This window comes from Beta vulgaris, chromosome 6, assembly GCF_026745355.1.
Source record: "Beta vulgaris subsp. vulgaris cultivar EL10 chromosome 6, EL10.2, whole genome shotgun sequence".
NCBI classification, from domain to species: domain Eukaryota; kingdom Viridiplantae; phylum Streptophyta; class Magnoliopsida; order Caryophyllales; family Amaranthaceae; genus Beta; species Beta vulgaris.
The window spans coordinates 14,069,701-14,086,611 of NC_079207.1; the positions used below are offsets into that span (position 1 = coordinate 14,069,701).

Genomic DNA, 16,911 nt, shown 5'->3' on the forward strand with positions numbered 1-16,911 from the left:
ATTAGATATATATATATATATATATAGATTATTTTCTATCCAAAAATATATCTCTACGACTAATTATTCTCACAATTAAAAATTCAAACTATGTTAATAATGCTATGTTGAAATATAATAGTGGATATTTGTTTTAGTAGTTGAAAATCCCTCCCTAATAAGAAAACTTTGTTAACGTATAGGACTCCGCAAATGCCGGCGAGGGAGATGTTTTATTTTTATTTTATATTTTTTACAAAATTCCTCTTACAATATGACATCCGTTTTGTTCGGTATATTGTGCGTTTTCGACCGAGAGCAGGATGCTCTTGGTGGTCACGAGACCAGCCACCTACAAATTTGCGCCTGTTCAGGGATGACTTTTTAAGTAAAAAAGTTCGAGTGAGATAAATCGAATTGATGTGGCTTAGCCGTTAATTGATGTACTAGGTGTTTGTGGTTATTAAAAGTGGGATGAAATCAACAAAGTTAACATGCTATTGTAAGGCATGTTTGGCAACGATTTTTTTAATCTTTTAGAAGTTTGACTAAGTGAAATTTCACTATAGATGAAAGGTTAGTTTTGGTGAAATAGCGTTTAAATTCTAGTGACATTTGAGGTAACTTTTAGAAAATGATTCATATGTTATTCTTCTGCAAATACTAATGGGTTTAATTAACAATTAAAACATAACGACAAACATTACATCTAGTATAATGTTCACAACTACTACAACATCACAACATCTGATTTTGTAGAGCAAGTACTTTAACTATTGCACTAGGTCAGTCATATGAGTAGCCAAAACCACAAAAGACCTAAAGGTTTACATACAAGTCTAGAGATCAAGTTACAATCGAGTCATCTCGTATTACGAATCATATTCAGATGTACTCATGAAAGACCAATGCACTCTACAAGACGGGTTTAGGTCGAGTCAAGTCAAGTGTGGATGGGGTGGGGTCACTTATCCTTTCATATTACATGAAACTTGAATAGAAGAAGTATGTGGTAGATCAATTCATATTCAGGTTCGATAATTATCGTATCCGATCATATGATAATTGGGTCAAATCGATTATCAGTTAATATCAAATCCTCTTCAGATCAATTAAAATCATCATACTACTTATTTTTTTTAATACATTTTGATCATCACCTCATGAGTTACAACTTACAACATATTCCGATTGGTTTATTTTATCGGCCAAGTCTTTTTTTTTTCATGGTTGCTAAATGCAATCTCACTTTACTAACACAACCCAGTAAAATACCTAAAATATCCCTCATAATTCCATTCACCATTTATCAATTTCTGCCTACTTCCTCCCTTTACCATTTCTTTGGTTTTTTTTTTAGGGTTGAACCAATTTAATTTCTAAGAATTCCTCCATTTTCGAGTGATTTCTCCATAACAACACAACAAATTCATTGATTTCTCTTCATCCTTTCTCCATTTCGTGGTTTCAAAACAGCAAACAGCAAATCGCGAGTTATAATTTGGAAGAAAACTGCGAAAATTATTAAAGGTTCGAATTTACTGTTTCGTGCAATCTGCACGAAACAGAATAGACTGTTTCGTGCAATCTGCATGAAACAGAATAGACTGTTTCGTGCAGATTAAACAAAACAGTCTATTCTGTATCATGCAAATTGCACGAAATAAGGCAAATCGATGCATAATAATTGCCCGACAATGCATAATGACGAAAAAATGAACAACATATATCAAATTTAAATTCGCTTGAGTCAAAATCATCGTCAATTGAGTATCATATTAACATTTGTGAATTAGGTCTTCTATGAAGTTTTTTTCTTCTAACAGTAGAAAGTAGGTGGAGAGGATATTTTGAGAGAGAGCGATTTTTTTAGAAAGAATATGATTATTTGGGCTGCGTTGTTAGTAAAATGAGGCTGCGTTTAGTACCTTTTTTTTTGTATTTTAACAGCTCGACGGACTTGCGTACAACGGTATAACTCAATATTTTGTGATTAACTGTTACCACTTACCAGATAGGCTGGCAAAGATATACAAAAGGAAAACATAAAAGAAAAAGCGAATAAACCAAGTATTAGTTGATAATATTATCAAGGACGTAGCACTAAAATATTTACTTAATCGTTTAGGTCCCAATTTCATAAGCAGCACGTTTGGTTAATACAGCGAAAATTCTCCGTTACAAGGTACGTACGCGTACCAGTTTAGTTGCAAGTACTAGTATCATGATTAGGTTGCGATTTATTCTATTGGAACCTAGAATCATGATAGGGAACGTTTTGATTGTGAGATTGTTTGGTAACATGTTTATGATTAGAAATCGATATATTGCATTGGAATGCATAATTCTATCGTATTATGAACATGAGCATTGTATTCGTATTATCTGAATCATGGTGTAACAAGAGTGTTACAAGAGAAAAGGTTTGGGTTCTGTAACTAAGAGAACATGTTAAATGATGCTATGTGATTGTGATACGAATGGACAATGTTAAGAATGAACTATGGCAATAAGCTTGTAGTTGGACTCCCTACAAGTGATGAACAATGGGGGGAGTGTGAGACTTGTTCTACACTCCTACGCAGGCCTACTGTGACGATAGTAGTGTCCTTATAAATTTTGATAACTCAAGTAGGCGGAAGGTTCCGTACGATCTTGGGGGTATGCATACTAAGGTGATGGGTGTGAGACGGAACGAAACCGTATTTGCATCATCTAATAGACCAAGTTGTCTATTAAGGATTAAGTAGCCCGTATGATTCTAATAAGATGACGGTTCCCGTTCGATGCCAACTAAATAAAGAGTAGAGGATGTAACGTATTGTAGTATCATGCTTAGGATTGTTCACTATTGCTTTGTTTATGTTTTATATGCATTCAATGATTTATTATGTACTCATCATAGCTGATTGTGTGTTATTATGTGTTTGTTGACTTGTGATGCACCATTGACGCTACAATGGAGAGCAGACTAGATGTACTGGTGCTGCTGCATGATACCGAGCATACTGGGGTAGTCCTTAGTCTTTGAACTCTATAGTGTTTTAATTAAGTATTATAATATTAGTATGATTTACTTAAGGATAATTTGTCAAAAGGGACCTTAGAATTTTTTGTTTTTGCGAGAAGGGACCTTAAAAAAAATAGTTGGCATTTAAAGGCCAAACAACAAAAAATATTGTGACGAAGGACCTTACCACCGGTTTCCGACGTTGACCAATCTTTTCAGGCATTGACTTGCCTCAATTTCTAAATGGCACCCGTATTTTAATTTTTCCCTCTTTTTTGCCCTACTTTGACAAATTTGTCCCTCCTAATTTCCCTTACTTATATCTGCTTCTTTGTACCCCAAATACCATTGCTCTACTACGCTGCTTTGCTCTGCTTTTCCTCCTTCTTGCTCTGCTACGCTGCTTCTTGCTCTGCTTTTTCCTATTTTCGAACAGTTTTGTGTTAGTGCAATGAAGAGATTAAAGATGAAAACTTTAATAAAGGATAGTACAGTGAACTTACCAGTTGCAATTAATCAGTTGGATGGCTTTCAATATTCAGCAGCACACCATCATTAATGGTGGTTTTCAAATTTTGGAGAGAGAAAGAGAGAGGGAGAAACAAAGGAGTTCAAGTGACAGGGAGTTGGGTATGTTTTTGGTATTTAGATGGAGTGCAATTATAAAGTTAGGGAGTGTCATTTAGAAATTGAGGCAAGTCAATGCATGAAAAGATTGGTCAACGTCGGAAACCGGTGATAAGGTCCTTCGTCACAATATTTTTTGCTGTTTGGCCTTTAAATGCCAACTTTTTTTTTAAAGGTCCCTTCTCACAAAAACAAAAAATTCTAAGGTCCCTTTTGACAAATTATCCTTTACTTAATTAGTTTGTGGTTTGAAATAAAGGGGTCGTTGATGACTTTCCAGTTGTAGTTACATTTTTATTTCCGCTGCATTTAAGTTTTCGAGACAACGTTTTGAGTTAACATTCATTTTTAATAAGCCTTGCGTTTCATCGCGGCGGTAGCACTCCCAAAGTCGATGCGACGTAGTCGTTGACATGTATGGATTTTGGGGGTGTTACAATTTTCCTCTCCATTTTCATTCTAACTAACATTCGTATTCATTATGTATTGAAATGTATTTAATATATTTGTGGATAATTTTTAAGATGAATACAATCTTGTAATGAAGATATATGACAACTTTGGGGACAATGGTGCATTAAATCATCCCTAAAAAAATCTCAAAAATATCAAACACATACATGAATACATTTGCTCTCCACATGTGATGAGTGAAATAATATTTTAATGATTCTCGCTCGTATTGTATTAATTAAAAGGAGATACCCCTGAATTCAACAATAAATGAAAAGAAAAAGAAAAATAGGTTTCTAAAATTTTGGCCTAAACGTCGCAAGAACTCAATTGTTTTTACCAAACTGTCGCAAAAGTTGACTTTTTATCAATTTGTCACCCGAACCTAAGTTTATTTACCAATTTATCATCCGAAGCTAAGTTTATTTACCAAATTGTCACCGAAGCTAACTTTTTTTTTACCAAATTGTCGTTAGGTGCTAATTTTTTTTACCAAGTTTTTTCTTCTAATAGTTAGAAAGTAGGTGGAGAGAATATTTTTAGAAAGAGAGATTTTTTTTAGAAAGAATATGATTATAAAAGTTTTTTGGGCTGCGTTGTTAGTAAAATGAGGCTGCGTTTAGTGTTTTTATTTTTTTAACAGCTCGACGGACTTGTGTACAACGGTACAACTCAATATTTTGTGATTAACTGTTACCACTTACCAGATAGGCTGGCAAAGATATACAAAAGGAAAACAGAAAAGAAAAAGCGAATAAACCAAGTATCGGGTATCCAGCATCTAAGTCAAATTCCCCAGAAAAATAAAAAGTGCAAAACAATCATATGTCGGGTTCTGGTGCAACTTGATCCTTGCAAGCTCATCATCATCGGATTTACCCAATTCTCTCAAATTTTCCAAACATATCGACGCCCTTCTTTCTTTCTCTCATCTCCAGGTATATTTCTCTTCTACCCACTTCTCAAAATCTCGACTTTGTAAGTTTTCTTCAGTTTAGTTCCTTTGTTTCAATAATTGCAATTCCCAATTTCTGGTTTAATTGTTATATTTTTCTCCCATAATGTAACTAGATTGTGCTTTCTCTATGTTTTGAATTGGGTTTTGTGGGTTTAGGTAAAGTTTGTAGATTTTGATTCTCATTGCTGACACAAGAGTTACTGACATGAAAATCTTCATTATGTAGTTGGGTTTTGCCGCAATTTGTATTTTGAGTGAGATTTGATTGAAGTGGCAAGAAATTCTTTTATGTGCTATGGAAGTATGGATCTATATTGATTCTTGCTCTCCCTTTTGCTAATTAGGTGGTAATGATGATTGTGTATCTGATTTTAATGGAGGAAATATTGCCATATAAATCACATGGAATTTGAACTTTCAGTTTCTGCAATGCTGAACAAACCATTGTCTTGATATTGTATTAGGTGGACAGGAGATATTAGCTTTTAGCTTATGAGGGTTGAGGTAGAAGAGCCCAGAAAGCTTTGTTGAATAAAAGCTTTTGATTGGGGAAACCGGATATGTATCGTCCAATGCCCACAGAACCCACTAGAGGTGGTTCACCCACTGATACTGGAGACTCTGTCGTGACTTTGGATCAAGTTCCTCGATGGAGTGACGCTGAGGTTCGCTGGTCTTTGGAACCTGATAGTGAAGACTCGATTTTTCCTAGTTCGCATTTCCCTGACCCTCTTACATCAGCTTCCACTTCAGAGAATGGAAGTAATGGGATGGTATCTAGATTTCCTGTTGACCATGAAATTAACTCCAAGGTTTATCTCTGGAGGGGAAATCCTTGGAATATTGAAGTGGATGCTGTTGTTAACTCCACCAATGAGGTAATTTCGTCACCCTTTTACAGTCTTGAGCTTTTGTATTTGTTGCATCAACATTTTTGTTGAGCTCTTGTGTTTGTTGTGTCAACTTCTTGTACAGTGTAGGTAATGATTCGTTTTTTTCAGGATTTGCTGATTATTGTTGCTAGTGCAATGTCTTGTTGCTGTATGATCTTTACGTTCTTAAAAACCCTAGTAACTATTACCCTAGAACTGAACCTGGATTATGATCATGAATTTTGAACGAGGCTGCATTTGTTTATTTGAATACTTGAGCGCACACATGGAGTTCCATGTGGTCATTCATAATACTAGTCAACGGCTCAACGTGCTTCTTTTCCTTGTATAGTTATGTCTCTCAAGCATCCAACTAAAAGTATGGATGATTATGGGATACATATATGGATGATTATGGGATACATATCGTGGGTGCAAAAGGTCTTTCCTTTAGCTGAAAATAATATGCTCATTATCACCTTTGTGTGACATACATGTTTGAGCATTTTAGTGTCTCCAACTATAGTAAGTAACTCACTCTCAATAACTATTTATATTATTACAAATCCTTCGGGCAGAATATGGATGAAGCACATAGCAGTCCTGGTCTACATGCAGTTGCTGGTCCTGGTCTGGCTGAAGAATGTGCTACACTGGTATGCAATTTCTGCTTTCTAATTCTGTATTCAAGTTATCTTTTGATTATCTACTTCTTTTTCCTTGTCGGAACGTATCCGGTCGTTTACTTTTGTTGATGTTGCCCAATGGTCCTCTGCCAATCATATTAGTCTAGCTACCCAATGTACTTTCTAGAATTCATGTATGATTGGATGAGTTATTATTTTATGGCCATGTCTTTTCGCAGGGTGGATGTAGAACTGGGATGGCAAAGATGACGAGTGCTTATGACCTTCCGGCTAGGTAGGTGGAATAGATTCAGCATTATTAAATTTATTTGAAGGTTGGTGGAAAAATCTCGTTTCATGGTAACAACGTTAAGAAACATATATATATATATTTTTTATTATTATTGTTCTGACATCTCAAAGCATTTCTGTAAGTGTTACATTGGTTCTTGTTTGACTTATTGAGTCTTCCCGTCCATCCTTTTATGATGTTAAAGGGCATATTCATGTTGACTAAAAGAAGCAAATTTCTGTCATGCCTAACTTTTTATGCAATTGGTGGATCTATGCCGTAACATACTATTTGATACCTATTGAGGTAACTGTTTAGTAGACTGCATCACTTACCTTGAAGAGAAAAGTAAAGCAAAAAGTATCTTGGGAACTTTTGTATGGAAGGTTGATATTCATTAAGTTCTACAATCTAGACTCTTGACATTTTGGTATTTGGACTATTCCCATTAATTGACTCTAGGAGTTCTTTTTTTTTGCTTTGTTTCACTATTGATGAAGCTGAATTGCAATGTGTTTATGTTCTTAGGAAGGTAATCCATACTGTTGGCCCCAAGTATGCAGTCAAATATCACACAGCAGCAGAGAATGCCCTCAGTCACTGCTACCGCTCGTGCCTTGAGCTACTTATAGAAAATGGACTTCGAAGGTTCGAAACACCGTTGTTTACTTGTTTCATGTACTTCGTGGGCATAAAACTTATATGATTTCTGCTTGTGCAGCATAGCAATGGGCTGTATCTACACAGAGCCAAAAAATTATCCACGTGAACCTGCAGCACATGTGGCCATACGTGAGACATTTCACTATCTCTTTTCATGCCTTTCTGTGAATAATGGCTTAATACATGGGCTCCCTTGCTCACTTTTATGGGTCACTGGGGTCTGGGATTGTATATTGTTCCTTGTTATGTGTCGAGTAGCTCTTGACCCTCCAGCCTCCTTATGGGTATTAAGTTTTAGTGGTTAGTTTCTGTTTAGTGTCAGTTCTTAGTGCAAAGCATGTTTCTGAGTTACTTTTTCTTTTATTTCTTGATAGGGACTGTAAGGCGATTTCTTGAGAAGCAGAAAGATAAAATTACAGCCATTGTGTTTTGCACTACCACATCAATGGATACGGAGATATATAAAAGGTAAGTACTGTTTTTTAACATTACTTTCTAAAATATTATACAAGTCAATATGTAAGTTAGATTCTCCTATATATCTGGGTTTATGTATAGTTTGATATTTTCAATAAGTTTTTTGGAATTCATTTGCTTATGCTCTTTATGTGTAGATTACTTCCGCTTTACTTTCCTCGTGATAAGCACGAAGAAGAGATTGCTATATCTAAGCTTCCTGCTGATGTTGGTGATGAGAATGGTGAAACAGTCATAGATGAACGTAAAATCAGAATAATGCCACTTCCGAATGTTAGAAGGATAGAGCCAAAACCTTCTCAAGCCTCAACTGACCTTCCTCTCAGTGAGGTTGGATCGGTTAGAAGGTCAGTTTCTCTAAATTCTATGTTTTTAAAATTCTACCATCTGTTTGATTGATTTATATGCTTATTGTGCTTTGACTTATCTTTTTTTTGGGGCTATGATATTATGACGGTTCATGTTGGCCGACCCCAAATCATTGTGTGCTGTGATATTTTATAAACCTATTTGATGATTGAATTTCCTATATAATCCCATCTGGAATAGAATTTCCTTGTAGACATTTTACTACTATCAAGAGGCGTAATTAGTTTCTAGTTTTTAATAATGGTATTTTAGATTAATGGCTATATAAAATAATTTGTTGGATGTGCATCTATGTGTTAAGTGATTATTTTAGTCAATCTATTCAATGAATGAATTTCATATATAATCCCATCCGATACGGGTTCTCCTTGTAGACATTTTACTACTATCAAGAAGTGTATTTAGTTTGTAGTTTTTTATGAGTGTTTTAGATTAATGGCTATATAAAATAATTTGTTGAATGTGCATCTATTTATTAGGTGATTAGTTTAGTCACATACAAGTATATGACAAAATGAAAAGTGGGACAATCATTAAGGCTCCGTTTGGTAGGGCGTAAAATATTTTCAGTGTAAAATGATTTTCATGGAAAACAATTTACAATGAAAAACACAATTCCAAAATTAGTTTTCCGTTGTTTGGTTACATGTAAGAAAAATGAGGAAATGAAAGGGAAAGTAAGGAGGTAGTAAGAGGAGTGTACAAGAGAGATAAGGAAAATAGTTTTCCCTTCATTTTGAAAGGAAAATGGTTTTCCATCATTGGGAGAGTAATTTTACCCCAAAGGAAAATGGTTTTACACTCTTTTGCCAACCAAACAATGTAAAACTAAAAATAGAGGAAAATAGTTTTCCGAGAAAACGTTTTACACCCTACCAAACGGAGCCTAAGCAATGGAGGTATATGTCATGTTGGCATGTCACTTTCCCTTGTTCTATTTGAAGCTAATCCGAGAGATTTTTTTTCTTGAACTCCTCAAATTGTGAATTTACATAATGTGACTGGTGTACAGCCATTAAATGTTTGTGAATTTAGTCTGTGTTGTAATAATTTTGTCCAAATCTGCATACCATGCATGCCAAGAAGCATATAGTTTAATGCCATTCAAGAATTCACCAAGGTAGCTTTATTCGTGCACTACTTTAGGGCCTGCTCACTTCAACTTATTTTAACTTAATATGACTTACTTCAGACAAAATAGGTTCACATAAGTTCAATTAAATTCAGAGAAGTTCGTAAAAAATAAGTTCAGGTACGTTTAGACAAATTAAGTTCTTTTTTGACAATTTCAGACAACTTGACACAAAGAAATAAGGCGTTTTTAGACAAAATAAGCTCAAATAATATAGTTTTAGACAAAATCAGTTTTAGTGAACAGAGCCTTAGTTTGTTTATAGAGACTAGAGAGCCTCACTCCTCTAGTCTTGGCCAGGTTACTCCTTGGGGCCACACTCTTTTGTGTTGGAATTAAATATTAGGATTGGTGGACCACCATGCCATATGTAGTTTTGGTTAATGGTAATATGCCGTAACATCAGGTGACCCATCCACAGTTTATACTCATGGTACCTTATAACATCTATTAACTTCCATATTGTTTCTCATGTATCCCACTTTCATTTCCATTGATTAGGACCAGGTGACGAGAAGAGTGCTACATTTTGAAATGAGTAAGGGAACTTATGTTTACTACCTTACTTGTCTAAACTAGACCAAAAAGAACTGGAAGTTTGGAACTTAAGCCAGTCAAGATTGAATTCCCACGTTCTGGGACATGGTTCGTGGAGGGTTCAACGATATAGATCAAAACTAGTGACTCAAGACTATGGATAATGTTCTTGGACCATGTAATAGATTCTCCTGATGTTGTTAGAAAAGAGCTATTGACGATTTGGGCTTTGGCTCAATCTGGTTTCTGAGGTTATGAGCATTGGATTTTTGGTCCTGTGGACCTGCATCTTTCATAGTACAAAGAGAGAAAAAAAAAAAAAAATAGGGCACAACATGAGAAAATCTATTACTTTGTCCAAGAGATGTGATCTATCGTTCCTAAGAATTATGAAGTGATGTATCATCATCTAGCAATCTGAATGGTAAATGTTTGATGCTTTATTGTATCTGATTCAGCAAAATCTTCCAGTTGTGAGTCTCATCTGTCATCACCTCAAATGATGTGTCCTCCAAGATAATGTGATAGATTCTCCTTGTGTTTGGGTGATATTGTGTTATCAGTGGTCTGAAGTTGGTAATCTTTACCAGAATGATGGAAAGCGTTGGAAAGTGGTTCACAGGACCTCTCTTACCTGTTTCGGACAAAAAAAAGAAAGAATGATGCTCCTGTAATCTAGCATCATTTCTGAGCTGAACTTCTGAAAGTGTGTGTGTCTTCTGTAGTTCTGTTAAATATAAAATTTTGATATATGAATGATGAAATATTACACACTAAATATATTATAATGTTATTTGAATGGAGCATGAGGATAAGGAATATTCTGTCTTGTCATGTTTAGCTGAGAGCCCATAACTAGCTGTTAATATTTATTTTAAAAGCCAAAACACGAAGGGTGTTTGACTGTAGGCTCCAGCAGTCTCTTTTCTGTGTCTTTGTGGTGTAAAAAGCTGCAGTTGATTGGTGTGAATAATGTGATGCTGCTGCTGCTATACAAACTTGTATCATGGTTGCACATTTGAGCTTTCCTCATAATCAAAATTTTCATATACTGGTTCTTGAACCAGTGTGCGCAAGCGTATTTAAGCTTAAACAGAGAAGAAATAAGAATAACATTTTTGAAATGTGGTTTACTTGTTTGGCTCCATCAATTCGCCCGCATCAACTAATTGTTGATACCTTAGCTTTTTCATGATGAGTTATAAAGGTAAATAATACTTGCACATTAAAATCTCAATCTTCTTCAAATGATGCCTGATTGTACCCCCACAAGATTCGATTTGTCCTCACGAATAAGCTTCCACTGACAAGCCTGATTTGGCATTTTCATGAGTGGAGAAGTTTCCTAAGTCATCACATGCAAAACCTTGCTTGTTTTCCTCTCTCTGCTCCCCCTTCCCCCAATCAACTTGTCCTTTTATATAATTTATAGGACTGGATTTTGGGTATTTGAATCACTATGTTGGACCTAGCTAAGAATTTTGGAATTTCTTATACAACTGGGCAGGGATTCTTCCTATTTGGACACATATCTGGATCCTGCATTTATGTCGCTAATTAAAGATCCAGATCAGAGACGCAAGGAGCAGTGGGAAAAGGCTGCTCAAGCTCAAAGTGGATGGAATTTTGCGAAAGTGCTTGGATTTGGTGATATTGGTGGTCCTCCACTATCTGCTGCTGAAGAATTTTCTCTCCATTCAAGATATGTCGCTAAAGCAAATTCTTCTAATCTTTCTGAGATTGCAGAAATGAAAATTGTGTAAGTAGTACTGTCTCACATAATTTTGCTTTTTTTTCACACACACACCCCAAACCAAAAATAAAATAAGAGATTTTTTCACTTGTGTAATGTGGCTTTACCAGAAGTATACACCATCGATGTTGGATTACATTGCCAATTGATAAACATATTCTCAGGACCTTGTCCTCTTTTCTAGAAAGTGCCTGTTTATCTTGCCACCTTTTTCTCATATAACTTTTGAACATTAAGAAAAGCAAGCCATCACAGTGTCATTTTTTTTAATATGATGACAATGTTAAAAGCATGCAGGGAACCAGAATATGCTATCCTTTGTATCACCTGATCAATTTTCTGCTCTGACCTATTTGATCTACTAAAGCTTGCATGCCAAACTATGAGATATCAGATAGGGAGTACTGTATTTGAGTCATGCTGCTGTTTTTCTTCAGATATCGTGGTGGGGTAGACAGTGAAGGACGGCCAGTTATGGTAGTGGTTGGAGCTCATTTCTTGTTGCGGTGCCTTGATCTGGAGCGCTTTATATTGTATGTCGTAAAGGTAAAGGACTTCTTTAAGCTGTGACTGGTCTGATTAATGATGGACTAGCTTCTTTTTTATTTTACTTTGATTCCATTCTGTATTATGTGGAGTGAATGAGATTGTGGTATTTTGCAATAATATGATCTCGTGATGATTGTTTTATAGGAGTTCGAGCCTATAAGTCAGAAGCCGTATAGTATTGTCTACTTCCATTCTGCTGCTTCTTTACAGCCGTAAGAATACTCTCTTTGAATCTTTGTATGGAGCCCACTAATATTTTTGTTCAATTTCAGTGTCAGAGATGCTATTGACCCTTGTATTATTACACGATAATGAATTATTAAAGTTATTTTGTTGACCTATGTATCAATTTTATATCTTATATATCTATTCTTTTCGGTGTACAGTCAACCTAACTTAGGGTGGATGAGAAGATTACAGCAAATACTTGGTCGCAAGCACCAACGTAATCTACATGTATGCCACAGGATTTCTATTATCTTGTTGATTATTGTCAACACTAAAAATAAGAGATATACATTAGGACTTATGGTCTGATATGTTTGATACAGGCAATATATATTTTACATCCAACATTCGGACTGAAATCAGCCATTTTTGCCCTTCAACTTTGCGTGGATAATGTGGTATGCATCTATCACATTCTATTAGTCTTGTAGGTCTTTCTTTTGCTTTTTCATTTTCAGCCACTAGATTCTGCATCTTTACCCATGCATCAATGTGAATGTCTAGGTTTGGAAGAAAGTGGTGTATGTTGATCGGCTACTACAGTTGTTCAGATATGTTCCCCGTGAACAGTTAACCATCCCTGACTTCGTATTCCAGTTGAGTATTCACTTCCATTTCTATGGCATTGTATCTGAATAATTTTCAACATTCCCAGACTTAGTTAGGTAAGCATGTCATCAAGAAGCAAAGATCCCATCTTTCGGTTTGTGAAAGCCTGAAACTTGCTGAATCTCCTACGAAATTACCCCCCCCCCCCTCTCGAGGCACTATAAATACACTTCACAGTGACTCATGTATGCACAATGCTCCAAGTTACAGCGACTGTTGTTTTTGGGCCACTACAGTTGCTTTTTTTTTTTTTTTTTTTTTTTTTTTTTTTTTTTTTTTTGGACACCGGAAAAACATACAGAAGCTAAAACAAGCAAACAAATCTAAAACGCCGTAAATAAATTCACTCTTATCACTCTTAAGAAAATAAATTCAAATAGGTTATAAAATAAGCTTCAATAAGGTCAATTTAGATAAGTTGTGAAAAAATGCACCTTTATTTGGATTGGGGGCTGAAGTCCATTGCATCTACAAGAGAGACTTTTCGCAGTTTTATGTAATATGATGATGGGTTTTGCAGGCACGATCTAGAAGTGAACGGGGGTAAAGGTCTAATTGTAGATCCTAGAACGAAGTACGTGTATCAAAGACCATAGGCTGGACGTTGGTGGCATCTGCGGTCAGAAATTTATTCTTTACTTCCTTTTTCTTTTTTGTGAACCAGAATTGGTTTGTAATCTGTCTTTGATCATCAATCTTGTATACTAATTCTACATATTTTCTCCCTTGATATTCTTTTTGTTCTATGTTTATGTATAGCAGTCGAGAAATTGATTGTTGTGAAGTGATCAATTTATGATTTATTATAATAAATTGCCTTCTTTTTTCCCATGTATACATTAAATCGTGTAATATATCCAGTTTTTTTATTTGCGGGGATAGCGATGGAGCTGTTATAGGCATCAAACTGGGGGATATCTAGTACCCATTTTTTTCCAATTGGTACCATGAAAAGTTGAAAACTACAGAATAATATTACATGAGTACTAATTGGAAGGATTTTGGTACTAAGATCTAATTGGAAGAGTTTAGTACTATGGTGATTAATTAGATCAACTAATATTAGTTAATGCTTTTTTTTTGGTACGAATTGCAAGAATTTTGAAGTATCAATATGGTTTTGTTAGATGCAAAATGAGTATCTCGCATATAGAAACCAATATTTTCTTGGTGGCGGTGTGGGTATTACATGGACTCATGGAGTTAGAGTGGACCCTTGTTAACTGGGACAGAAGAAAGTGAAATAAGTGACATTTTTTTTTGCCCTCATTAGGAACCTCTTGGTAAGAAGAAGGATCCTACTGGACCAGCACCTTGCTTAGTTCAGCTAGTCCAACTACACAAGTCAACGCTTGAGAGTAGGGGTAGAAGGGAATCTCTACTCTCAAGTACAAGTAGGTAGTAGGGTTCGAACTTGTGACCTCCAAGTCACAAGGTGAGTTACCCCATTACCTCCACCAAGTAAGCTTGTTTGTGAAATAAGTGACATGAGCTGGTGAGAATATCAAAAGTTTATATCCCATTATTTATTTTATATCCCCACTACCTCCACCAAGTAAGCTTGTTTGTGAAATAAGTGACATGAGCTGGTGAGAATATCAAAAGTTTATATCCCATTATTTATTTTATTCCCTTTCGTATTAATAGGCACCATTTTCACAATATTAGTTTGCATTGGGATATTTTTAAGATCTTTGTGATATACATCCGGATATAATAAACAAAGCGTTTTGTGTGTGGCTGGCCGCACCTATATTTATAGGCGTGGCCGCGCACACACCATTTTCAGCCAGCCAACTCATTTTTAAAAGGTCACATCTCACTCGTTTCTTATCGAAATTGAGCTTTTGACCAAGCTTTGGAAAGCTATCGAGCCAATTTTTCATCTCCAACTCAAATTTTCCAAAGATATAGGGTGTGCTATGAGATATGGCCTCTTGAAGTTGACACTTGTGCACAAACGTTTGTGAATAAATGGAGTTACTTGTAACAATAAAACGGAGTCGATAAATAGATGTGGTTACTTTTATAACAAAAGGGAATACTAATCAGTTTCTCTTATAAACGAATGATGTTACTTATATGAAGAAATTGGGTTATTTGTGTGAACAAATAGGGTTACTCGTAATGATTAAATAGAGTTGTCGTATAATTAAACAAGATTACTTATGTGAATGAATGAGGTTACTCATATGAATAAATAAGGTTACTTTTGTGAATAATTGGGGCTACTCATATCAAATAGGGTTGTCAATGATTAAGTAAAATTATTTGTATGAAGAAATGGGGTTACTTTTGCAAACTATTAGGGTTACTCGTATGATTAAGTGAGGCTACTCGTATGAAGAAAATGAGTTTATTTTTGTGAACAATTGGGGTTACTTGTATGATTAAGTAAGGTTACTTGTATGATTAAGTGAGGTTACTCATATGAATAAGCGGGGTTACTTTTGCGAACAGTTGAGGTTACTCGTATGATTAAATGAGGTTACTCTTATGAACAAATGAAGTTACTCGTATGAATAAATGAGGTTACTCGTATTGATAAATAACAGTTTTTTTGTGAACAATTAGAGTTACTCGTATGAATAGATAAAATTACTCGTATTGATAAGTGGGGGTTTCTTTTAAAAACAAATCATGTTATCGGTATGAATAAATGAGGTTACTCATAAGAATAAACTAGGTTACTCATATGATTCAAATAGCTTACTCATAGGATTCAACAAGGTTATGCCAAAAAACTAAACGAGGTTATTGTAAAAAGGGGGGGGGGGGTTTACTCATATACTATATTAAGGTTACGTGTAACCATGGAAGGGGTTACTCTTATAAACAAAATGGATTGCTTATGTGAATATAATGGGGTTACTGGTATGAATAAATGGTGTTACTCCTCATGAACGAATGAGGTTACTCATATTAATAAATGGGAGTTGTGTAAAGTTTCAGGTATGAAATAATGAGATTATTAATATGAATAATTGAGCGTACTCATAAGATTTAACTAGGTTACTGATATAATTAAGATAGGTTACTCATAGGATTAAACTAGGTTATCGATATGATTAAGATAGGTTATAAATAGGATTAAACAAGGTTACTCCAAAAACTAACAAGGTTACTACAAAAAATTAATGGTGTTAATCATATAATATTATAAGGTTACACATAACAATAAAAAGGGTTATTCTTATAATAATAAAAAATGGATTTACTTCTGTAGACAAAATAAGATTACTCATATGATTAAATGGAAAAGAACGTATTGTGTCGGACTCGTCCGACCATAATCTTTGGTCGGACGACTTTCAGGTGGTTCCAATTTTTTTTCAGTTGGTTTCAAAAAAAATTCAGTTAGTCTTAATTTTTTTTTCAGTTAGTCTTAATTTTTTTTCAGTTAGTCTTCATTTTTTTTCAGTTAGTCTTCATTTGTTTTCAGTTAGTCTAAATGAAAGTAAGTTACCTCTAAATGAAAGTAACTTAGGTCTAAATGAAAGTAACTTAGGTCTAACTGAAAGTAACTTAGGTCTAAATGAAAGTAAGTTACCTCTAAATGAAAGTAACTTAGGTCTAACTGAAAGTAACTTAGGTCTAACTGAAAGTAACTTAGGTCTAACTGAAAGTAACTTAGGTCTAAATGAAAGTAAGTTAGGTCTAAATGAAAGTAACTTAGGTCTAACTTAAAGTAACTTAGGTCTAACTGAAAGTAACTTAGGTCTAAATGAAAGTAAGTTAGGTCTAAATGAAAGTAAGTTAGGTATAAATGAAAATAAG

General features: G+C 34.9%; 1 protein-coding gene across 2 annotated transcripts; it reads left to right on the top strand.

Annotated features, from left to right (window-relative positions):
• Nucleotides 1-4,810: 4,810 nt before the first annotated feature.
• LOC104895839 (uncharacterized) lies at nt 4,811-13,978 on the top strand. 2 transcript variants are annotated; one of them, XM_010682465.3, is made up of 15 exons: nt 4,811-5,007; nt 5,492-5,905; nt 6,478-6,555; nt 6,765-6,820; nt 7,346-7,465; nt 7,539-7,609; nt 7,855-7,948; nt 8,095-8,304; nt 11,503-11,754; nt 12,186-12,294; nt 12,442-12,509; nt 12,684-12,753; nt 12,849-12,923; nt 13,030-13,121; nt 13,655-13,978. In XM_010682465.3, exons 2-15 carry the CDS (start codon nt 5,588-5,590, stop codon nt 13,728-13,730), a joined length of 1,689 nt encoding a protein of 562 aa, XP_010680767.1. In that variant the 5' UTR covers nt 4,811-5,007; nt 5,492-5,587; the 3' UTR covers nt 13,731-13,978. The 2 variants fall into 2 exon arrangements, with proteins under 2 accessions (XP_010680767.1, XP_048501823.1); XM_048645866.2 differs by having other exon boundaries at nt 5,500-5,905.
• The last annotated feature ends 2,933 nt before the right edge of the window (nt 13,979-16,911 follow it).

Coding starts and splice junctions, on each gene's coding strand:
- LOC104895839 (XM_010682465.3), top strand. CDS start 5,588: ATGTATCGTCCAATGCCCACAGAACCCACTAGAGGTGGTTCACCCACT. Junction 8,305..11,502: donor GAGGTTGGATCGGTTAGAAG/GTCAGTTTCTCT, acceptor ACAACTGGGCAG/GGATTCTTCCTATTTGGACA. Junction 11,755..12,185: donor ATTGCAGAAATGAAAATTGT/GTAAGTAGTACT, acceptor GTTTTTCTTCAG/ATATCGTGGTGGGGTAGACA.